The following is a 26,895-nucleotide window of genomic DNA, read 5'->3' as shown; positions in this document are numbered from 1 at the left end:
TGTCCTTATACTATAGCAAAGTTTTTTCAATAATAAACTATGGTGTTATATTTTGGGGGAATTCGAGAATAAGTGCTAGTACATTCCGAATACAGAAAAAAAATTATTAGAATAATGTTTAGTATGCCTGAACGATCCTCATGTAAAAATATTTAAAAAATATATATATATAAATTATTGAAATTACCTAGTTTATATATATATCGCACAATTATGTATGTAATCGAGCACAAGGATTTATTTACTTTAGCTAATACGATTCACTCATACAATACTAGGCAGGATTGTAATATGTATATTATCCAACAGAATTATGCAAATTTTAGCAAAACTGTGTATATGAATTGTATAAAATTATATAACAAATTACCAACAAAGTATAAGGACATTAACGAAAAACGGATATTCAGAAATACTCTGTTAGAATTATTGTTAGAAAAAAGCTATTACTCTGTGGAAACTTATCTTACTGAAAACATATAGAGAATGTAAATCATATCTGACAACTGTAATGCTTAATTGAGGATTGTCCTCATTTGTAAGCTATGAACAGGCAAATAAATATGAATATGAATATGAATATGAATGACTTTTTTTATGTCCACCAGCCCACGAACAATTTCCAGTTATGTCCTAAATTATAATCCACCTTGGCATATTATCTCAGCCGTAATGCTGTCAACAGAGCTGCCTTCCTTATGGATACACTGCGCATGAACTGCTCCAGGTTAGTGACGTCATTAAGTGACGTCATGTGCTGTTGCTCTGGTTATGTCAACATAAGAACTTCCGTGCATCCAGCCACTTCCTGGAAAGAAAAGGGAAAGACATTTAAGAATCTACAGCATTCTAAACGCCATTTGCAGACCCATTCTCTGATTCAAGACAAGATTCATTGAAGATTATTACTCTTTAGCTTTAAGAGAATACATTAATTATCGCAATGGATAAAAGCAATATCTCATTTTCGCTTCTCGATGAGACAATGAAAAGCAACGGGGTCAAAGCAAACCAGCAGAAGAAAAGCGAAACAAGCTAGATTATATAACGCAGCGCAAATATTGCAGTCACCTAGCAATCAACCTAAAACTTTTATAAACAAGTAATGGGAGTGTAATTTAATTGTTGAATATAAGAAATAGAAGTAAATCAATTTACTATGAACCCATATTGTAACTATCTGTGACGGACACGGTACGTTGCATTTTACCTAGGAAGCTTGGAGGTTTCAATAATGTATTATAAATGTTTGTTTATAATGCTATACTTTTATTAATTTATATTTCTTGGATTTCGTTCTGTTTTCCATGGAGGTCGTGCAAGAATTAAACGAGTGGGCTTGGTTGTCACGTTCTGAATGGCGTTGGTTGTTTCATGTGACTCTTTTCAGAGCACAATGGTTCTGAATTTCAAAATATCAACCAACAAAGGAGAAGTCCCGACCGATGTTATGTTACGAGCAGCGAGAAGTGTTAAATTCGAAGGAGGTTCAGTTCAACAGGCTGTCAGAGACTTTAATGTGAATTATAGATCTTTAGGTCAATACGTACAGAAAATCACCGACAGTGATCTTAGTAATAAAAATGTATCGGCACAAACAATATTCGTTGGATACATAAACACTGCCAAGTTTTTCCCGATGCCGTAGAACAACAATTAACTGCGTACTTGCTACATGCTGCCGGTATTTACATTAGATTGAGTACAAGAGAAGTTCGTAAATTGACATTTCAAGTTGCTGAAGAAAGTAACCTTAAAACGCCGTCAAATTGGCACGAAAATAAAATGACTGGTGCAGATTGGTTGACTGCTTTTTTAAAGAGGCGTCCTAAACTAGCTCCTCGTGTACCAGAGACAACTAGTTTAACAAGGACTTCAGCGTTCAACCACATAAATATAAAACGATTTTTTGGCAGCCTTTCTGAAGTCTTGAAGAGGCACAAGTTTCTGCCGCAAGACATTTGGAATATGGATGAAAGAGGAGTAACAAGTGCAGAGACCAGACAAAGTAATCGCTCGAAGAGGATTCAAGCACGTGGGAGCTATGGTTTCGGCCGAAAGGGGGAACTTGGTAGCTTTAGCTACAGCAATTTTGGCAGTCGGAAATCACATACCACTCTTCTTCGTCTTTCCGCATGTTTACTTCAAGGATCATTATATCGCACGTGGACCTCCAGGCTTAAAGGAATGTGCTAACCTGTCTGAATGGATGACAGCATCACGTTTTGTTACATTCCTTACCTAAGCATTGAAGGTCTTGACCACGGTGTAATCATGTTATTGTTCCCGCCACATTGTTCCCACCGCCTACAGCCCTTGAAGAGAAATATGTTTGGGCCACTAAAAGAGTACATTAATTCTGCATGTGACTCTTGGATGCTCAACTATTCTGGTAAAACGATGACTATTTATGCCATCTCTAAGACAATGGCTACCTCTTATCCCCTTGCTATGACACCAGCAAACGTTCAATCTGGTTTTCACTTAACAAGCATTTACCCTTACAATGAACATATTTTTTCTGAAGCCGACTTCCTTCCATCGTATGGATCGACCAGAATCATAAATGGAGCTATCTCATAATGCTTCCAAGCAAATTGATTCTGACATTGGATATAATCCTCAATTTTCAACCGAAGACCAGTGATGTGAGGTGGAAAATTTTCATTATAAACAAATATCAGTGATGAAGTAACAATTTCTCATTAACCATGTATAGAATCCATGTATAGAATATATTAGAAAGTGAAAGATCGTTTAAAGAATATGAAAATTTTCATGGAAAATTTCCAGTACTATGTAGGATCAAGTGAAATGTTATTTTATGAATCGAAAAGAAATCTGTCGTGTATGGAAAAACTGAAAGATTTTTTATGAGTGAAAATTTTCACAATTTTTCGTAAATCGGAATGTTTTATCCCTCTGTAGAAACAAGTGAAAGGATTTTCATGTATCGGAAAATTTCCATTATGATGTAGAAACACGGGGAAAAACTTTTCATAAGCCGAACGATTTTGAATATTATGTATAGTGATATTAGGTGTAAAATTTTCCACTATATTTAACTGCACATTGAGCTATAAAATTGAATTCTGTAGAGGAAAGTTAGACAGCAATAAATTATATTTTTCCAAATCCGGATCCGGAAAATGTTCTAATATTTCAAGTTGGCAAGCAAAAATTTACATAGTGTTCCTCTCTCTCACTTTGGGTGTGTAAAGTGCAGGGAACATAGATCGAGTTCGTAGAGTAGAAATATCCCATTCCATTGTCTAAAATCTAACAAGAAAGCGATAAAAAGAACTTTGAGAATTTATAAATTATTTCAAAAACAGAAAATTCCACTAGATCTTCCCATATAGGCCCGCCAATGTAATGAAATAACTCCACAAAAGTTCGTTATAAAGATTATTTCTGTAACAGAAAATAAGAAGAAATGCTTTGTTTTTATTGTGTTTAACACTCGTAAATTTGAAGTTCAATATTGGACTTTTGTATAAGCAATATCTCAAAGCAAATCTACTATTATTATGTACAAAAATGTATTAGAAATAATAACTATTCGATGGAACAACCACGTATATAACAAAAAAGAAATATAGTTTCTATTTTGTATATTAAAATGAAATTACTTGCTGCTGTTAGAACGCACCATGGGCGTACAAAAATGTATACATAATATAGCAACCATGGAGATGCCTTCTAGAAAATTTCCACTGGAACGCAACGCTAAAAAGCGCAGCTTTTTACGTTTTTTTATTTTATTGGAAGCACAACTACAGAAGTCAGCTTGCTTATTAGTTACATTTTTCTTTCTCTTTTGAATGAATATATGAATAAATGAATGTTTTTTTTAGTAAATTTTCGATACTTGTTTTCATGAGCTACGTAAACTGGGATTTTGGATAGTCAAAAATTTATAGTAGCTACTTTATATTATTTCTACTGATTTATATATGTTGCAAGTATATAAATCCAGAAAAGTAGTAAAGCTATGAGAAAACTTCGTCTTACGCGTATTAGACTGACTAAATATGATTTTGTGAGGTCAAAGGTGAATTCTGAGGGGAGAACACATTGAAGTGTTTGAAACATTTTGCAGAAATGAAGATTCGTTAGATTTTCACTTCATAAAACTTTTTTTCAAACAATATTTAACACCAATATATTTTACGTCCTACCAACGATGTAGAAATATGTGGAGTATGTTTTTATGAATCGGAAAATTTTCATCACTGCTGATGACAACCCTGACATTTAGACGACATATTCTACCGATCAACCTCAATCTACGATCAATTCTGAAATACATAGGCCTACACAGAATTATGTAATTTGGCCGAAGATGAAACCAATGATGTACTAAGCCAACCACTACAAATTTCTCCTGAATGATTATGTCACTACAGAAAGCAAAACAGCGTAGTACAAGTAAAAAAAAAAACACTCCAAAAGATAAATCGATATCTTGACAGACATTCCAGTTGAAAGAATATTGGAAGATGAACATAAGAAAGGAGAGCACAAAAAAGAGGTTGAAATCAGACAACACTTCCCATGAACAAGGACAAAAATCCAAAAGGGAATATTTAAAAATTCACAACTTTCAAGAAAAGAGTTATTTTCTGAAAATGAAAGTTCATATAAATCTGCAGCCAATTGAGGCACACGAGGTAGGAATAGTAGGACAAAATCCGTACATGACAATGACACTGACTCTGAAAGTTACGAAGAAGAATGCTATTGTTTAGTTTTCTGAATTTTTTTCAAATAGTCTGTCCAAAGAAGGTTGGGTGCAATGTATTGAATGTAAAGAATGGTGGCACGACCAATGTATCCCTGATCCAGAATCTAGTTCTTATGTTTGTCATAACTGTGAGCCATCTATCTCTTGCGCAGAATTTCACTAGTGGACTAAATCACAGCCTTTTATTCCTCTTTCATACTTAGGCCAGTTTTAGACGAAAGCATTTATCGTAGCATTTCTCGTAGCAGATGTGCTGCCAAAAATCTCGTATAATATTCTATGGCATCAAAAGTATATTGTGCTTTTACACGGTAGAATTTTGTCGTGACGTGGCAAACAAATCACTGGAGAAGAGCGCAATTATGGCTCCAAAGCTAAAAACAGATATTTCAGTCACTATTTCTTCTAAAGCCCTTTTTCGCATATGGTTAATATGACACAAAGGACTTTTAACGGTGCAGTTATACTATACAGATCCATAGATTTTAAAATTTACAGAAGAAATTTCAATGTTTTAATATAGTGTATAAGTAATGGAAATATGGTGTGCACTTACATCTGAGATGCGTATATATGTGGAAATGTAGAAATTAAAGTCGAACCTGAAATGCACGTAATTTTCAATAAGCTGCCATAAAATTTTGGCAAGTCTGTAATTTCCCCATTTTGTATCGAAAACAGAACCCAATCATCCCCTTCGGGGCTTCTAACCCATTCCCACTACTGCTGCTGCTACTACTACTACTACTGCTACCACTACTACTCCTATTCTAACTACTACTACTACCCGTTCCTACTCCTACTCCTATTCCTACTACTACTACTTTTACTACTACTACTACTCTTACTATTACTACACCTACTGCTACTGTTACTATTACTAAGTACTCCTATTACTACTACTTCTACTACTATTACTCTTACTACTACTACTACTACTATGAATACACCTACTACTACTTACTCCTCCTCCTCCTACTACTACTATTACTACTTATACTATGGATCCGTATAGTAAAACTACACGTTACTACCTGTTAAAGTGAACCTGCTCCGGAGAATGCAAGAGCACACCAATAAATGAAACGAAAATTTTTTAAAATGAATTTCTGTGTGTATCCGTATAGTGAAACTGCACGCTTTTAACTTTGTACAAACAAGGATGTCCCTCATATTTTTTAATCAACATAATAATAGTATCCCTACTCCAACTCATTTTTCTTTACTACAATTCAATTTCCCACACATCGTTTCCTTTTAATACATCACGGCGCTGCAATCGGAGCAGAAATGCTGGGGAAAATGCTACGAAATAGAGCAGGTTCTAACGACAAGAAATGCCATAGGATATGCCATGGCATGGGAAATGCTATAGCATTTGCTACTTTACACTGTAGGATATCGATGATACGATTTTTGCTACGAGAAATGCTACGATAAATGCTTCCGTCTAAAACTAGCCTTACATTTTAATTACGTTAGTAGGCCTATGAATCAGGTAACACAAGTTATTTTGTCTTGTGACAAATTCTAATACGCATTATTTGTCCTTCTACGAACTGTATTATGTGTAATTCACATTTATTATTATTGTAGCCATACAATTTGCTGGTTTCTTGAATTAAATTTTTGCATAATTGTCCTAATAAAGGTTAAGTTTAATTTTAAGATCTCTAATACCTGAAACAACTGTCTTTGCACAAAATATGTCTTTTGTATTATGTTTTATAGTTTAAAATTTGTTACGGATGAACAATTTTTTGAGTTTTCTTTGCTGCTTTTTTTTAAATAAATTATCTTGATTGAAGTTAAAATTTAATGTATTTTCTATTTTAAAATAGCTGGGACAATCAACCCTGTTCAGTGAGACAACCAACCCAGAGGCAGGGCAGATTGTCACAGATGGAAGATATTTTTGAAACTTCAAAAACTCCACTTTTGTAAGAACATTTATGAATAAAAATCATGGTATTGTGCGAAAGAGATTCCAAGGTTAGCACAGAACAATCGATATTTTCATAACTTTCTTTCTTGCAAAGTTACATTCCAAAAACCAAAAATTGTGACAACAAGCCTCGGTCTCCCCTACAATACTATCTAATGCTTTACCTAATATATCCTTACCTTCATTACTTATAGCTTCTCTAAATGATATTTGTGGGACTTTCCAATTTTTCTCCTATTTCACCTTGATTTTCTGTATTTAATGATATTAAATTTAAATATTATTTATCTATTCAACGCTTTTACAGAAATTTATTAACAACATCCAACTAAGTATTTGTCCCCCTTAATTAATTCCAAATTTTACATGGCTTCATTAATATTGTTACAATGGCAAAACTAGCAATCACAATGGCACTGAATTTTTAAAATCCTTTCATCTCAGCAAAATGACATTAGAAATAATTTTTGAGCCGAACTACGAACGCCTCCTTTTCGCTGCGTACGATATGGTATTAGAAAAGTTAAGCCTTCGGCTTGTGCGTGGGATCCAAAATTATTCTCTTACGGCAACTCCACCATTTCGTCCCACCTCTCTTGGGTATGAATTAGGGGCGAGATAAACAACTTATTTTTCAATACCAATGAGAATGAGGGAATGCCACCCACACTCCGTTGTGAGTAGTCACTTCAAATCGCCTAACCCTTGTGGTTTGCTGTATAATGTATAAATGAAAACACAAATGCATTTTGGTTTAAGAAATTTACTGTGATTTTAATTCTTCAGAAATTGTTGAAATATGTGTGTTTCAAGTGTCTGAATAGATTACACGATTTGCCCAGGAATGCAACTGTACACGTGAACAAGAGTAACCTTGAACTTTCAACTGGTACAGTAGCATCTCTTCTTTCTTCTTCTTCTGTGGATAGATGGGCTGATGTTCTCAAATCGGTGGCGATGAACCTGATGATTCTGTCTCCCACTCTGTGTCTTTTCGATCCAATTAAAAAATGTCTATTGATATCGGGTTACAGGTCTGGATCTGATTCAGTTTCAAGACAAGAAGGTGAGTTGTATCGTCTGAGTGGCGATGAACAGCCAACGCCTGATTAGTAGAATGTTAAAGTTGGAATTCTAAAGACCAAGATTCCGTCTAACCAATTCCTAGCAAAGATAGAGTAGAAAGACCCCGAAATCTTTTGATCATAAAGTTTTATACGACTTAACACTTCCGTCTTTTCATTGTTCCGTTTTTAGTCCTGAATTGGATTATTTTAGTAATATTTTAACATCAGACGTTTGTCACCTCATGGCTTGTTCAATATGTGTAAGTAAGAAGATTTTCTTGACAACTCGTGTTTCTACCAAACATTTCTCGAAAACACAGGAAATTATACAGTCAGTGTTTCTTGCAGTTTGCGTTACAACATATCCATGCTTTTGCATTTACATTCCTCTTGAATATATTGCTTTCGTATTGCTTTATCTTTTAAATTTCCTTCCTTGTTCGCGGTGCATTAGCGTAATTGAACATTGTGCATTGAACTTTATAATTTAGAGTAATTTTACGGTTATTGAAAATCAAAGTGATACAAAACTAGTATGGACGACTCCAAAAGTGCATTACCACCTGCAATTCTATCTTTCCTGCAGTAGTAGGCAACCTGAAACACTGGAGCGTTGGGGTGGTTGAGCATTAGAAAGTCGTTGAACCAACCTCAATTTTGTTACAAATATATCAATGTTGCAAACTACAAATAAGAGAACGAAATAAATTATTAAGAATGACGATTTTATTAGGCAATGGATGAAAAAAAATTACAAAATAATCTTACTAAAGGAGTTCAAAGAAGGCGAAGGGTAAGAAATAGATATCAGAGGAAAGCATTTCTCCTTTTTCCAAAAAAAAAAAGAATCTTGTTAAAAATGAAAAAGTTACATAATATGCACTTTTAATATAAAAGCCTAAAAGCATAAAAATAAACATGCACATGAAACGGAAGAAAAGACAAACTCAGAATAAGGGACACCAGTGGCGTACAGACTTCCGAACCTCGCATGCAAGATGGGACCATTGCTCTAAATTCAATTGTTATGATAATAATAATAATAATAATAATAATAATAATAATAATAATAATAATAATAATAATAATAATAATAATAATAATAAAATGGTCTAGGAAGTATCGTGCGCCGGCCATACACGTTCAAAGCTTTTCGGTCCGGGTTGGATTTCGGCTTGGGATTCCTTGATAGTAAGTAAATACTGATATTCATGTACACAAGATTCGACGAAGCTATCTTGTCGTAAAAATGTATTCCCCTCTCGTTATCGAGATGAGATGAGAGGCTAGAATTGTCTCCACTCGTGAATAACATTAAAATTGTCCTACATTACTGCTTACGTTTTTCATAGTTTTCGTTTGCCAAATAATCAGATGACGATTTCAAAACCAGTGAAAACGAGCTGCACTGACAAGTTAAATATTAAACGCAATTCTACTCCAAACTTATCCTCAAAAACAATGAATTAGCTCGCAACTCGAATCGAGTAAATTACCTCTAACTTGAATCATGTTCACCCTTACTGCTTTCAGATGTTCTGAATTTGCAATCTGCAATTGTAGAAAGCTTAATTGTTCGTGGAGACAAATATCACATGTTAGAGATCTGCAGAGAGAGAGATATTACTCTCCTTTTGTTATATCACTTCTTGCTTGCTGTCCATTGACAAGCATTAAGCATACTTTTTGTACGCGTCACACCAACACCTTCAAAATTACTCTAGCAGTCGTGTTCTTCCTATCCTAACAGCACAAGATGTGCTAGGCATGTGCCATTTAGGGTCTCAGCTACGTTTTAGGTACCCGACACTTGGCACATATGATATTCATGTGCTAAGTATGTACTTCAGCTACCTAAAGTTTTAGATACTTGTTACACCTAATTGATATTTGCAACTATGTACCACAAAAATAGCATTTATATACCTGGCTCAGTTTCGCATTCTAACAGTCACTTGTTTTTATGTCATCACTTGGGACATATATATATGTCATGTTCTAGGTACGTCCTTTAGGTTCATATTGTTTCAGATACCCTAACAGCACAAGATGAGCTAGACATGCGCCATTTAGGTGTTCTAAATTCATCTCCCACATTTGATGCATTTGTTGCTTGTTTTTCTAAGCGATTGTGTACTAGAATCAACAAACGCATCAACTTTATTAGATGGCAATTGTTGCCGATCATAAGTAGACACACTTCATTTTGTTATAAAATTACATGGCGAGCATATTTTATCTGATCCCAAACGGTTATCGTCGAATATACGAGATTAGAGGAGCACTCTGATTAGCCAAATTCAAAAGATCTCAACAATTTACCCATCTACAAGCGAAGTTCTCTTCATCGCCTGCATGGCAAATCGGAAGAGTACGCAGCTAGTAATCCAAAGGTTGTTGGTTCGCGCCCACCCTGGGGAGCGTTATTTTTACTTGTTTAAAGTGTTTTTTAGACTCACCTTAATGTAAATACATTACACATATAGATGATTTAACATATTTTGGGGGAGTCATTTTGTGGTTCGTTGACACTTACGGCATGGAGAAAATACCTGGAAAACACTAGACACGTTCCTTAGGTATATGTCAGGTATGTGCCTAGGGGCGGACATAGACTGTGACTATCACTTGCCATATGTGAATTCTCTCTCAGAGGTACATAAGGCACATACCTGAGGGAACATATAGGCATATGCCTGCTATCCTCATCAGGATGCCGCGGTCGGCAATAGGGATTGCAGTCGTCGACGTTGGCAGGCCGCCGGTTAGCAGCCGGCACCCATCAGCGGAGGCACGACGATCCACTTGTTCAAAATTGCCGACCTTTTGCCGAGGCGGCAAGCGGTCGAGAATCGTAAAAAAAATGCCTTTTACCGACTGTTGCCGACCGTCAGAGTCGGCAACACAGTCGGGAAAGCCTCTTTCCGACCCTGCGCCTTTACGGCTGTTGGCCGACTGCTCGGCGAGACAACTATTCGGCGGCGGCGCCGGCGCATTTTATGCACGTTTCCTGCTGTTTGCCGACTGCTGGAAAGGACCTCTTTTCGACGTCGGCTTTCCGATTCTTCCGCAGGCGGCATCCGACCTCTTGCCGCCGTCGAAAAGTGTCCCTTTGCCGACTGGAAATCAACCCTTCAGGAAGGCAAAATTTTCATAACCTTTTACATTAGTCTTGCCTAAGTCTTCCTCCATACTATGATTTCTCCCTTGCAAGTTCTTGAAGTATAATATTTGCATTTTTTTGTGTGTCCCAGTATAAAATTTTTCCCTTTTGCTTTTTTGCAGCACTCTAAGCCAAAAAAGAAGAAATTGAATGGGAGATGCAAGTGTTATATACTTTCAGAGCTAGCAATTGTGCCAAGAAATCATAACACTGAGGCAGACAGGCAAATCTATTGTAAAAGTTGGTGAAAATTTTGCCTTCCTGAAGGGTTGATATCCAGTCAGGCAAAGGGCCACTTTTCAATGGCGGCAAGAGGTCGGATGCCTCCTGTGAGAGAACTGGGAAGCCGATATCGAAAAGAGGTCCTTTCGAGAAGTCGGCAAATAGCCAGAAAGGCGCACAAAATGGGCCGGCGACACCGCTGGAAAGTAGCCTTTCCGAGCAGTCGGCAAACAGCAGAAAAGGTGCATAGCAATGCAATGTAAATCATGGCGGATTCCCACCAGTAATGTTGCACTCGGTACATACGCAGTAATTTCTACAATTCTCAGTACGATTTAAGTGCTATATAGAGGGAAAGTATCTGGGAATGGCTTAAAAATTCTTGAAAGCGACCTAAAAATAACTAAGCATCTAATAATGCCAATTAAGAATAATTCAATTAACACGTCTGTGTGCCTAATATGAAAAACTTATAACAGTCAGTACATTTTCCCACTGAAAGCACATTTTTCACTATCAGGACCACTAGGAACAACACTGTTTCATGCATTCAAAATTTGCTAGTTGCAAACGTTTTCTTCGGAGAAAAAAAGCCGCAGCAATCCGTCGGAATACGGAGTTTTCATGTTGTCGTTTTCCCATCAACTATTTGAAAAAGAATTGAATTGAATTGAATTGAAAATGCCTTTATTCATGAGGCGAGGTTCAGCCGTAGGCTGCTCTACCACCTAACCTCAACAAAATTACAATCAGGAATGTCACATGAGAATATATATAAAAATATTATACACGTACATATATAACGACAATAAACATATAACGTTTAGTTAACTACAAACTAATATTATATATATATATATATATATATATATATATATATATATATATATATATATATATATATTGAAGAAAACCAATATGAAGTAAGAATATAATAGTTGTTCAGGTACAATAGGCCTAATACTGTCCTCTATACTACAATATGCATGCATACAAAATTGGTTTATTTGCTGCAGGCTAAGGCGTAGGTGTTCAAGCTAAGTTTCTGTTGATGTAAAAGATGATCCTTTACCCTACGTTTGAAGGTCAAGAATCCTTTGCACTCGATTATATCGGAAGGTAATGAATTCCAGGCTATCACGGCTGAAATAGAGAAGGATTTCGCTGCTTTTGTTAATGTATGCCGCGGGATGTCAAATGTACGGGAACGTTTTGTTTCGTATGGATGGATTTCGTATGGAAAAGAATTTTAAACGTTAATGATTTTCTAAAGTTTTTAAAGTACAGAGGTCACACTCCCCCTGGAAAATAAGATTTAAATAAAAATGAATGAAGTAAAAATTATAAATAAAAATATTGTAATAAGAGGTATGTGGTGGCGGAGAGATTCAAACCGGGCCGACCATTCTCCGCTCTGATGTTTTCCCCTTGGAGTATGGATTTCTGCTTGGAAATAGCGTTCTTTTCATTGTATTATGGGGGTGCAGCCTATATAACACCTCGCTCTATTAAGTATTTTTGCCATAATAAAACGTTGCGGTCACTTTCTCACTCTATTATGCAACAATTATTCACACAAAGACAAAATCAAGTTATCACCTCTGGCAGCAAGCTCTTTATCTAAAAATTATCCAAACTAACCTAACCTAAATTTAGAAAATTACTATTGTATCGCAGAACTAATTTGAAAATCGAAAAAAGTGTACCAAAACGTACTCGAATCGGTTATATTTGGTTGGATTAGGTTAAATTACGTTCGATTACGTAACATTAGGTTAGAGGCATAAAAACTACACTCCAAAAAAGACAAACTAACCTGTGCTAGTCAGGGACGGATCCAGGACGGACTTCTGGGGAGTGGTGGATTGTAATACTACTACTTAGAGCTAGTTTTATTTATATATAAAATAGATTCCTCTTTTGGGAGGGGACGATCGCCCTCTGGATCCGCCCCTGGTGCTAGTTGGTCACTAAAAAGCACGAATTCTATATAACTGAGTCAGGGCAGGCGACGCTGGTGGGCCCGCACTGTAGCGCGGGGGTGTGTCCGAAGGGTGCAGGTGCGTCAGCGACGGTGGGTATACGCTAAGTGAGAGTAGTAAAAACATGTGGGCTTTGGTAATTATACATATTTCAATGTCACTTGTTATGGTTTCATACTAGTAACGCTTCAGTTGTAAACATAAAATACGGCTTTCGTACACTGTGCAGAAATACATTGCCGTTGAGTTAGAAGCCACTTACCTTAAAAACTAGGGCTTGTAAACATTTGCAATTTCAAGATAAAATCGTGTACTACAGATTCATAACTGTCGCTCGTTTTATTAAATAAAAAATAAAGTGAAATCTTTAAGTTTTGCGTCCTACGATTATGCTGGTTAGGCTAAAAAGAGCGGTAATGATGAGAAATGAATAAAAAAGTGGAATGAAGAAAGTCGAAGGAAACGGGAGAACCACGAAAAAACCCACGTGCACGGTGTTTGTCCACCGCAAAGTCCACACGGCGAAAATGTGATCGAACCAGAGACCCCAAGCACCAGAAGTGAACGCAATACCACTGAGCCACCGCGCCCCATATTAATATAACTCATACATGATATGTGATTCCCTTGACATACACGCACCATTTTCACACTGTTTTTGCGCCACTATATCGTAACAAGTATACCTCTCTGCAAAATTGTCTATTCGCCTCCACATACGGTGAAGCTTATGTCCAAAACAACCACTTTCTTAACTTTTACTATTCCCATTACCTGACTTTCACTCATTCTTCCTCACAAACTTAAACAAATTTTCCAATTGACCCGATAAATTTCCTAAAATTGGTCCGGCGATACAGCAATTAACAAAAATCTAGTACCTTGAGTCTTAGTCTTACCCACTTATTCTTATTGCGTGTCTTGTTCGGGCGTAACTGAGAGCGATTATGCAATAGTAACCCAACTTTCTATCGCACGAGGACTAGTGATGGGCAGTGGGAATATTCCCGGTGGGAAGGAATTTAAAAATGGGAATATTCCCGGGTTTTTTCCCCTGGCCTATAAATTCCCGGGAAGGAATTTATTTCCATTTCTTTACTTTATCTTCCAAATTATAAGAACCATATGACTAATTACTTTATCTTAATATATTATGATTTATTTCTAGATTTTCAAGAATTTGGAGGTTAAAAATTTTAAATTATTTGACGGTACTTTATATAACTAATAATATGAGATTTTAAGTTCCATTTCCATTTGCACTAAAAAGTAAGGTAATTGTTTAGTATTGGGAGGCCAAAACTAGCAAAAAGTAGGTTGATTTACGGAAGAAATGAGTTGATAGTGGTGTTCAAGTAGTCAAGAATGTATCCAACACAATTTTTTTTAGGGCAGTAGGGGATTTATACAAAACGGAAAGGTAAGTAGAAGTGATTTATGTGAAAAAAAAAAGTGAATTGATGGTAACGAAGATAGAAAACAACGTGCCATGCGGGGCTGTAACCCGCCGTCATTCGCTAACGCTCGCTCTGCAATGCTGTCTGAATTTAATGTTGGTAACGCAATTTAACGTATGAAACCATAAAAAAACCGCATCGGAATAGAATATCGCAAAAAAGTAGGTGCAAAAGCTGGCCCCCAATGCTAAAGAACAGCCAAAATTAGCAAAGTACTAATTTACGAATGATGGAAAGGAACCATTTTGTAAAGTAATTTAGAATTATGTAGAAATAGAGATGAAGTACTATTAATAAACCCTGAACCACCATTAGTAATAGACGTCTTTCTGTCTCCTCTCTCTGACTCGAATTTCTGAACAGGTACCCAGACTTCTTTTACATGTGAATTAACGTATGGAATTTCGAGAAATAGGTAGAATGAAAGGTCGTGTATGGCAACGTTACGTGCTAAAATATAAAGATAAGTTGAAAGTATCTTGAAAATTTTGTGAACATAAATCTGTATGCGCAAATGTTGATAAATTTATGAGACATGTATCTTCTAGCATTTACCCAATCTAATTGGTTTATAACATTTATAAATTTAATGTGTTTATAATATCAGTAATAAAGTCAAGTTGAGCAAATCCACTTACATATAAATTTAAACTGTTTAGTGGTTTAAAAGTATTAATTTTTTCACACATAATTAATTGATAGAACATATTGTAAATAAATATACATTTATGCGTACTCTCTAAATATAATAAAGTGTTAATAAAGTAACATAGTACCGTTCAGAATATATATTTTAAAGAATACTCTGTGGACAACAGTAATAATATGCTGTGATATAAAAATTAATTCATCTTTGAAATCATAATATAGTAATAGAATGCAATTTTCTTTCTGATTGAACATAAATTCCCGGATAAATTCCCATTTTGGGAATCTTCCCGGGAATATTCCCAGGGAATATTCCCGAAAAATATCTTCCCGGGAATTTACCCATCACTAACGAGGACACGGGCGTCTCTGGCAGGGGGGCGAGGGGACGCGTCCCCCCAATATTTTGAAATACAAAATATTCAATATTTTATTCTAATTTAATTTATTTACTAACGACAGAATAACATATAAATATAATAGTTGTATTTATTTGAAATATAATATTCAGGCTGTGAAACGATTGAAATCGAAAAATTAAATGAAATGATATCTTCGAGTTTTACGTCCCACAGGTATGCCGGCCCAGGCTAAAGGAGATGGTGATGATGAGTAATGAATGAAATGATGGAATGAAGAAAGTGGAAGGAAACGGTAGAACCCCGAGGAAACAGCACACGGTGTCGAGGTCTTGATATACCTTAGGGGTTCCGTGAAGGTAAGCAGAAAGGTAACAAATAGAATCGAAGTTAAACAGGTTGGGCTAGGTAGACCATTTAAATCACTTTCTTTGATGTCCCCTCCAAATTTTACATGCCAGAGACGCCACTGCGCGGGAACGTACTACAACCGAATCTTTTTCCTGCGCAGCAACAATTATCATATGTAACACAGCATATAAAATTTATGACAATTTGAAATGTATATGCATAATATTAAATTAACTCACCAAATGTATATTGCTCTTCAACTTCGTACCAAGACCACGAATCCTCATGTTGTACATGGAATACTATTATCCGTTTAATATTTAGTTTATTCGTCGTCTTCTTCGCCAGGGGCACTTACACATAATTTGGTACTGTTGTCAATGAATGAACTTCGTTTTTATCACAACCAATTTTTTTCCATTTGTAAACTCACCTTCACTTGACTATAAGAATCAACGAACTTTGTTTGAAGCAGTTCACCCACACTGCATCACCATGTGACAAAGAAAGCGAACGAACACAGTAAGCGCGACCAGACGACAATTTCTCCAATCAGGCTCTTCAGCGGCAAAGGCAGCTCGGAGCCTGTCCGAGGATCTTTGCTGAAATCGGACCGTCCACTGTTTGCCGACCTTCTTTCGGCTCCTTTACTAGCCGGCACGCAGCAAGCGTTTCGGCGTCTTTCCGACAACATTTGCCGAAGTCGGCCCGTCCACTGTTTGCTGTCTTCTTACAAAATGTTTGTCAAGGATCCTCTCGTACTTGTAATTTTATTTTAAATATTTACTTCTGATAAACCCTTTACTACATTTCTTTTCATACATTTACCTTTTTTATGGTCGGCACACCGTCAGCGTTGCGACGTGTCATTTGCCACGGTCGTTCCGTCCGCTGTATGCCGACTTTCTGCCGACTCCGTTTCCAAAAGACATATTTAATGAAGTTAGTGTCCACCCACAAGAAAAACCTTCGTACAGCTTCAATTTTTACTTCATCATTAAAGAAGATACAGGCTTTATTCATTTTCTAAAATTCGACTTGTTGCCGCTGGTACGTGATGTTGAAACTCTCGCCGACGTCGCTTTTCAAGAAATTTCCGGCAGTGTCTTTTGGCAGTTGTCGTCCGGCTATCTGCCGACGTTTCGAGTAATCTTTATACGAGGGAAATATAAGCCCTAATTCTGTTATCTGGTCGGCATGGACAAATTGTCAGACTGTAGGCAGGATGATCCGGATGGGGTTAGTTGAGTTGATTGTCAACTTAACGTCCCTTTCAGCAGCGAGGCTATATGAAACGTAGACCTACTAATTAACGTGGAATCCGAACAACATGAGCTCCCACCGAGAATCGAACCTGGATCTCCCATGCTTTAACTTTATTTGAATTTCGACTCGAACGCTCTTAAGCGGATTTAAGAGGGTACACTTGCTACCCCTGAGTTTTTCAATGAATGCATTTTTTAGTAAGTATATTAATTTTACTTTTGAAAAGGTGTAACCATTTTGTTGTTTATTTAAAGTTTCCTTGATTTATACGTAGTCAGTGTTGAACACAGGTTTCATTTTTCAGTGGCAATAGTACCTTCTATGGTTCCTTCTCTTCTGTCTCTAGACACAGCCATATTGCTTTTACTAACTGCCAAATTACGATTTTTATCAACAAAGAGAAGCTGTTCTATTAACTCTGATATCGATTTCCTACTAATTGTTGTGAGGACTAACGAAAAATATGCAATAATAGTAATAACAGTAATAATAATAATAATAATAATAATAATAATAATAATAATAATAATAATAATAATAATAATAAAGGACCTGAATGATAAAGATATTTTCAACTTTCTACTACAATTCCTGTGGGCTTCCGTGAATCTGGATATATTATTTTTATTTTGAATAAAGAGGCTTCAAACGACAATTTGGTAAATATGACTTTATATAAAACACGTCTTATCAGTTGTTTTATAAAGAATTAAGCCACTGACATTGCATCTGTTTTTTAAACAAAATTTTACAAGGCACACAAGCAAGTAGAAGCCACGCCTGTGGGCAGCTTACCTTTTTCCGTGATGACAGCTTCAGTACTAAAATTAAGACTTTCATTCTGTCAATATATTGTGTATCTTTCAGTCAGACACACAGGTTCTTTGCAACGGTTTAGTTATGGCTAGAATAGGTTAATCAAATCACCTTGTTGTAGACAGTGGCGGCGGAAGCTGGAAACTTTTGCCCGGGCTGAATTTTCAAAAAAAAACAAAGATTTTGTTAGTCGGGTAGGAAGCAAAGCCCATCGTACGTTGTAATCCCTACCCTCTTTCAATACACACTGTGAAATTTAACTTGTATACTATAGAGAGTTACAGGAAAGAGAATGTTATTTTAAAAAAGTAACATTATCAAATAAGATTGGCCATTATCATAACATATTCAAGATGAAAAATATTCATTCACCAGTCATCGTCCTTAGCTCTCTGTACTGAAATCTCCATAATACGCTTTCTTTTTCACTAATATGAGCTTCGAGCTTCTTCGTGGCTAAGTGGTTAGCGTAGTAGCCTTTAGCGTGAGACCCGGGTTCCATTCCTGGCGGGAGCTAATGTGGTTTGGATTCCACGATTAATCAGTATGTCCCGTCTCATATAGCCTCGCTGCTGAAAGGACGTTAAACTCACAATTACCTCAACTAATATGAACTTAGCAACGGTACTGGGTTATTTCATAACTTCTTCGAGAAGATCTTTATAGGAATGAGGAATCATCAAGTAGTTAATCTATGTTGGAACATGGTACTCCGAAGATAAGATTCATTCTTCATAGAGTCGTAAATAATCTTTCTGGTGTCTCTGAAGTCATAGGAACAGTAAGGTAAAGCATTGTTAGCTTATTAACTTCCGAAAACAAATAATGAGTTATCTTTTTGGTTCAGATTTCAATTAGACAGCCAGATCTTGAACACCTTCAATGACTTTTAAAGAATAAGTTTTGCTTCGGTGAAGCAAGGAAAGCATCTTCAACTGTTTTTTAAAATATCAAAATTTATGTCCTTTGAATACATTCAGATTAAAATTGGGGATATGTAAACAGGTTTTCCATCAGTATTACTAATCAGCAACTGTTAAATATCCTACAGCACAGAGAAAATGTAATCCTCAATTCTTCTGGTCATACCAAGTGGTAGGTTCAAAGTATTTCTTACGTTAATATTGTTTTGACGCTGAACATGATCGGTGTCGTATAAAGCCTTTTAGGGATTCTTCTCTGCCGTAAGTAGGACTCAAAGTTAAATCTTCTGCGTTTTCCGAAACTTTATCTTAAACTTCAACTAAGTCGTTAAATTTGGACTGAAAGGAATGCTTCGTTACTTCTGTCCATATATTCATCACTTCAGCTTCAGCACTCCTATTATTTTTCTGTAATTGTTTGGAAGAATGTACTGCCAAGGAAAATGTAAAAATATATGCTATTACATATACTTGGCCGGCCGTAGCTAGTGCGGGGCACGATTGGGGACATTTTTCGGGGCCCCAGGTTTACAACTAACTTCAACCAAGGTCTATAGGACCTATATATATACCGACAACGTTTGGGGGGGTGATTCCTGACACCAAGATAAGGTAAAAGTATAGACCAAGTTGGGTGCAAAAATGGTTCTTTTCGGAGTTATAGGCTGCCGAAAACATGAAAAAATGAACTTTGAAGGTCCATAGCACCAAAACTATGGATCCTACCAAATAAATAGTCAAGTCTATGTTTTCATAAGTTTATATTTATAAGACATAATAAAATGCACATTGATATGAATTCGTTGGTTGAAAGAGTTCTTAACAGCTGTATCTTTTTTGAAAAGAATTCAAGTCAGGAGACCCTAGTGCACGCTAGTGAGAAAATCGTGGATACTACTTACGAAAGGTATAATCAATTTGAAATCGTTATGGACTTCAGACGAAATGATGATGAGACGATCACAAACCTTAAGGAACTGATGCGAGTAGGATGATATTTTTTCCATTGGATTATTCGAGTTAATAGACAAACCTTCATAAGCAGCCATCTAATCAGTATGCACTAGTATATATTCAGTTTTCCTGACTTGATTAAAGAGAAATACATTCACGGTATTTTTCGAAGGAGAGGGCAAAGTATGGGCTAGCGTCTGGTTTTGATTTGGAGTTTAACGTTCAGTTCAGCTGCGAGGCTATATGATACGTAGACCTACTGATTAACGTGGAATTCGTATCACATGAGCTCCCACCGGCAATCGAAAGCGAATCTGCCACGCCAGTTTCCAGGCGTGTAACGTGGGTTCCTGTTACCACGGCATGGCGCGTCCTCAGGTTGAGGGTCAAGGACAAGGCCTCTAGACATACTGAATAAGCAGCGAATATACTGAATAAGCAGTCGCGGTCCTCCAGCTTCGAGGTTTGGGTAAGGCTAACAACTTCAACCTGTAAAAAAAAAAGCACTTGTTCAGAAACATTCACAAAAGCATCGGACAAGGACTGATAACTTGGTACGACCTCAGCAAAAGAAAATACAGGAGATTTGGAACATGGAATATTAGAAGTCTTTATATGTAAGGTGCGTTAAAATCCGTAACAAGTCAGAGAAATACAGGATGGACCTAGTAGGCGTTCAGGAAGTTAGGTGGAAAGGAAATGGATTTGTGAATTCCGGAAATTTTACGTTCTTTTACGGGGAAGGAAATAAAAACCACTAGTTAGGAACAAGGTCTTTCATTCACAAACGAATATTACCAGCAATTAAGCAGGTTGAATTTGTTACTGACAGACTTTCTTTTATTACTCTTAAGGGTTTGTGGTGTAGTATTATTGTTTTTAATGTACATGCCCTAACAGAAGCTAAGGATAACGATATTAAAGACAGTTTTTACTAAGAAGTGGAACGGATATTTGACCAACTCCCGCGATACCATATGAAAATTCTATTAGGGGATTTCAATGCGAAGGTAGGACGAGAGGATATCTTCAAACCAGTTATAGGGAACGAAAGTCTGCATAAGAAAAGTAATGACATCGGTGTTAGACTCGTGAATTTTGCAACATCCAAAAACCTAATCTTAAATAGTACAAAATTCCCACATCGCGACGTTCATAAATACAATTGGACCTCACCAGACGGAAAAAACACATTATCAAATTGATCACGTTTTAGTAGAGAGAAGAAGGCAATCTAGCATAATTGATGTCCGGTCATTTAGAGGGGATGATTGTGACACTGACCACTACCTGGTAGCAGCGATAATAGAGAGATTATCGTTGAATAACGGAAATATTCAATGCCCGAAAACGGAGAGATTTAATTTAAAGAAATTAGAAGAGAGCCAGGTAAGAGAGGAATACCAGATTAAAGCTTCGAATAGATTCTCAAATTTAGAAGATTCGGAGTGCACTAGTGTTGAGGATACTTGGATTGAAATAAGAGACAGCATTAAAATTTCAGCAAAAGAGAAACTGGGAAACGCGGAAATACGTAGGAACAAACCATAGTTCGACCAGGAATGCATTAAACTACCAGAGAAGAGAAAACAGGCAAAAGTACAGTGACTACTAAATCCGAATGAAATAACTACACAAAATTTCGCAGATATCAGGCGGGAAACTTCCAAAACCTTTAGAACAAAGAAACGCGATTGTTTGAAAGCTAAAATTAACGAACTTGGTGATAATAGTAAAAATAAAAAAATTGGGACATGTTTAAGGGGACCAATGAATTTAAGAAAGGTTATCAACCTCCTGCTTATATATTAAAGAAAGCTGACGGAACAGTTCTCACTGATATGGATAGCATCTTAAATAGATGGAAAGATTTCCTTGACGATTTGCTTAACACGCAGAAAACAACTAATGTGCGTGGAGAAAAGGAGATACATACCACAGATCAGTATATTCCAGAACCCAACCGAATAGAAGTAGAAACCACTGTAAAGAAATAAAAGAAACACAAATCGCCGGGTGTAGACGAAATTTCGGCTGAGTTAATTTTAGCTGGAGGCGAAAAACTGTGGAACAAGATGCATAAACTCTTTTTCCTTATCTGGAACAAGGAAGAATTTCCACAAGTGAGGAAAGAATCAATCATTGTTCCAATTCACAATAAAGGCGGCAAAACTGACTGTAATAATTATCGATGCATGTCTCTTCTGTCAACATCCTATAAAATCCTGTCAAACATTGTATTAGCAAGAATGACCCCATACGCAGATGAAGCAGATCTGATAGTGATTTTCTGGGTACGATACTGGCATGCATTATCAAATTTTTCGCATTTCTTACTTGTCACATTGTTTCCTTTCTTATCACTTGTAAACTACTAAAGTATTATATTTAAAAAAAATAAAGTTGTAAGAATGGATTGGATCTATAAAAACATTGGAAATGAAAAATGTTATTTCTACTTAAGCTTGTATAATTATCAGTACACCACACAAAATCCGCTGAAGTAATTTTTTACTTTTTAACATATATGCATGTTTTCGAGCAATATCGCTTTGCTTCGGGTATTAAGAGAAGACTTTCTTCTCTTCTTACGTTCCCGCCCGAAATCATACATGTATTAATATGTGCTTGGATAAAATATATACACGTTTCAAATCAAGAAATAGGTAAACAGTTTACGGGGTTATGAGAAGTTATCAAGGAAGCAGAATTTCGAACAGTAACCTTTAACCGATTTTCGTAATTATATTTATCCACGGAAAGTAAATTGTACATATGAGGTATATATGGATAATTTTGTATATATCTATTTGCAAATGCTTACTCAAACTTACTTAATTATAAAATCCCCTCTGTTACGTTCGATTTTAAGTCTCTCTTGTGAGATATCACTTTCAATTAAATTTCCTGCTAACATAATGGGAGTAATTCAGTTTCCGGGGGTGGAGTATAATCAGCAACGAAACATATACAATCCATATATCAATCGATTCAGCTTGACAAAACAAATCGATCGGCACTAAATTTAACTACATCCGGTTAACCACTTCCGGTTTACTGAGCCTAATTTAGTTTCCGGGAGTAGAGTATAATCAGCAACGAAACATATACAATCCATATATCAATCGATTCAGCTTGACAAAACAAATCGATCGGTACCAAATTTAACTACTTCCGGTTAACCACTTCCGATTCACTGAGCCCAATTTAGTTTCCGGGGGTGGGCTATAATCAGCAACGAAACATATACAATCCATATATCAATCGATTCAGCTTGACAAAACAAATCGATCGGTACCAAATTTAACTACTTCCGGTTAACCACTTCCGGTTCACTGAGCCCAATTTAGTTTCCGGGGGTGGGGTATAATCAGCAACGAAACATATACAATCCATATATCAATCGATTCAGCTTGACAAAACAAATCGATCGGTACCAAACTTAACTACTTCCGGTTAACCACTTCCGGTTCACTGAGCCCAATTTAGTTTCCGGTGGTAGGGTATAATCAGCAACGAAACATATACAATCCATATATCAATCGATTCAGCTTGACAAAACAAATCGATCGGTATCAAATTTAACTACTTCCGGTTAACCACTTCCGGTTCACTGAGCCCAATTTAGTTTCCGGGGGTGGGGTATAATCAGCAACGAAACATATACAATCCATATATCAATCGATTCAGCTTGACAAAACAAATCAATCGATACCAAATTTAAATACTTCCGGTTAACCACTTCCGGTTCACTGAGCCCAATTTAGTTTCCGGGGGTAGGGTATAATCAGCAACGAAACATATACAATCCATATACCAATCGATTCAGCTTGACAAAGCAAATCGATCGGTACCAAATTTAACTACTTCCGGTTAACCACTTCCGGTTCACTGAGCCCAATTTAGTTTCCGGGGGTAGGGTATAATCAGCAACGAAACATATACAATCCATATATCAATCGATTCAGCTTGACAAAACAAAACGATCGGTACCAAATTTAACTACTTCCGGTTAACCACTTCCGGTTCACTGAGCCCAATTTAGTTTCCGGGGGTAGGGTATAATCAGCAACGAAACATATACAATCCATATATCAATCGATTCAGGTTGACAAAACAAATCGATCGCTACCAAATTTAACTACTTCCGGTTAACCACTTCCGGTTCACTGAGCCCAATTTAGTTTCCGGGGTAGGGTATAATCAGCAACGAAACATATACAATCTATATATCAATCGATTCAGGTTGACAAAACAAATCGATCGGTACCAAATTTAACTACTTCCGGTTAACCACTTCTGGTTCACTGAGCCCAAATTAGTTTCCGGGGGTAGGGTATAATCAGCAATGAAACATATACAATCCATATATCAATCGATTCAGGTTGACAAAACAAATCGATCGGTACCAAATTTAACTACTTCCGGTTAACCACTTCCGGTTCACTGAGCCCAATTTAGTTTCCGGGGGTAGGGTATAATCAGCAACGAAACATATACAATCCATATATCAATCGATTCAGGTTGACAAAACAAATCGATCGGTACCAAATTTAACTACTTCCGGTTCACTGAGCCCAATTTAGTTTCCGGGGGTAGGGTATAATCAGCAACGAAACATATACAATCCATATATCAATCGATTCAGGTTGACAAAACAAATTGATCGGTACCAAATTTAACTACTTCCGGTTAACCATTTCCGGTTCACTGAGCCCAATTTAGTTTCCGGGGGTGGGGTATAATCAGCAACGAAACATATACAATCCATATATCGATCGATTCAGCTTGAAAAAACAAATCGATCGGTACCAAATTTAACTACTTCCGGTTAACCACTTCCGGTTTACTGAGCCTAATTTAGTTTCCGGGAGTGGAGTATAATCAGCAACGAAACATATACAATCTATATATCAATCGATTCAGCTTGACAAATAAAATCGATCGGTACAAATTTAACTACTTCCGGTTAACCACTTCCGGTTTACTGAGCCCAATTTAGTTTCCGGGGGTGGGGTATAATCAGCAACGAAACATATACAATCTATATATCAATCGATTCAGCTTGACAAAACCAATTGATCGATACCAAATTTAACTATTTCCGGTTAACCACTTCCGGTTTACTGAGCCAGAGTTACTTTCCGGGGGTGGGGTATAATCAGCAACGAAACATATACAATCTAAATATCAATCGATTCAGCTTGACAAAACAAATCGATCGGTACCAAATTTAACTACTTCCGGTTAACCACTTCCGGTTTACTGAGCGTAATTTAGTTTCCGGGAGTGGGGTATAATCAGCAACGAAACATATAAAATTCATATATCAATCGATTCAGCTTGACAAAACAAATCGATCGATACCAAATTTAACTACTACCGGTTAACCACTTCCGGTTTACTGAGCCCAATTTAGTTTCCGGGGGTGGGGTATAATCAGCAACGAAACATATACAATCTAAATATCAATCGATTCAGCTTGACAAAACAAATCGATCGGTACCAAATTTAACTACTTCCGGTTAACCACTTCCGGTTTACTGAGCGTAATTTAGTTTCCGGGAGTGGGGTATAATCAGCAACGAAACATATACAATTCATATATCAATCGATTCAGCTTGACAAAACAAATTGATCGGTACCAAATTTAACTACTTCCGGTTAACCACTTCCGGTTTACCGAGCCCAATTTAGTTTCCGAGGGTGGGGTATAATGAGCAACGAAACATATACAATCTATTAATCAATCGATTCATCTTGACAAAACAAAACCAATCGATCGATACCAAATTTAACTACTTCCGTTTAACCACTTCCGGTTTACTGAGCCCAATTTAGTTTCCGGGGGTGCGGTATAATCAGCAACGAAACATATACAATCTAAATATGTATCGATTCAGCTTGACAAAACAAATCGATCGGTACCAAATTTAACTACTTCCGGTTAACCACTTCCGGTTTACTGAGCCTAATTTAGTTTCCGGTGGTGAGGTATAATCAGCAACGAAACATACATAATATATGTCAATCCATTCAGCTTAACAAAACAAATCAATCGATACCAAATTTAACTACTTCCGGTAAACCACTTCCGGTTTACTGAGTCTAATTTACTTTCCGGGGGTGGGGTATAATAAGCAACGAAACATATACAATCTGTATATCAATCGATTCAGCTTGAAAAAAAATCGATCGGTACCAAATTTAACTACTTCCGGTTAACCACTTCCGGTTTACTGAGCCTAATTCTGTTTCCGGGGATGTGGTATAATCAGCAGGGAAACATATACAGTCTAAATATCAATCGATTCAGCTTGACAAAACAAATCGATCGATACCCAATTTAACTACTTCCGGTTAACCACTTCCGGTTTACTGAGCATAATTTAATTTCCGGGGATGTGGTATAATCAGCAACGAAACATATACAATCTATATATCAATCGATTCAGCTTAACAAAACAAATCGATCGGTACTAAATTTAACTACTTCCGGTTTACTGAGCTCAATTCAGTTTCCGAGGGTGAGGTATAATCAGCAACGAAACATAAACAATCTATTTGTCAATCGATTCAGCTTGACAAAATAAATCGATCGATATCAAATTTAACTACTTCCGGTTAACCACTTCCGGTTTACTGAGCCTTATTTAGTTTCCGTGGGTTGGGCATAATCAGCAACGAAACATATACAATCTATATATCAATCGATTCAGCTTGAAAAAACAAATCGATCGATACAAAATTTAACTACTTCCGGTTAACCACTTCCGTTTTACTGAGCCTTATTTACTTCCCGGGGTGGGGTATAATCAGCAACGAAACATATACAATCTATGTGAAAATCGATTCAGCTTTACAAAACAAATCGATCGATACCAAACTTTACTACTTCCGGTTTACTGGGCCTTATTTAGTTTCCGGGGGTGGGGTATAATCAGCAACGAAACATATACAATCTATATATCAATCGATTCAGCTTGACAAAATGA

The 26,895-nt window shown here is 36.6% G+C and overlaps 1 protein-coding gene across 1 annotated transcript in view; it reads right to left on the bottom strand.

Annotated features, from left to right (window-relative positions):
* Nucleotides 1–649: 649 nt before the first annotated feature.
* Nucleotides 650–26,895, bottom strand: part of LOC145662224 (uncharacterized) — a 151,382-nt gene continuing 125,136 nt past the window's right edge. Inside the window, exon 3 of the mRNA XM_081727563.1 lies at nucleotides 650–808. Coding sequence (XP_081583689.1) covers nucleotides 775–808 — 34 coding nt within the window. The 3' untranslated portion in view covers nucleotides 650–774. The remainder of the gene's footprint in view (nucleotides 809–26,895) is intronic.

Source organism: Thermobia domestica, chromosome 10, assembly GCF_964235325.1.
Source record: "Thermobia domestica chromosome 10, izTheDome1.hap1.1, whole genome shotgun sequence".
NCBI classification, from domain to species: domain Eukaryota; kingdom Metazoa; phylum Arthropoda; class Insecta; order Zygentoma; family Lepismatidae; genus Thermobia; species Thermobia domestica.
This window is presented reverse-complemented; position numbering and strand designations above follow the sequence as displayed.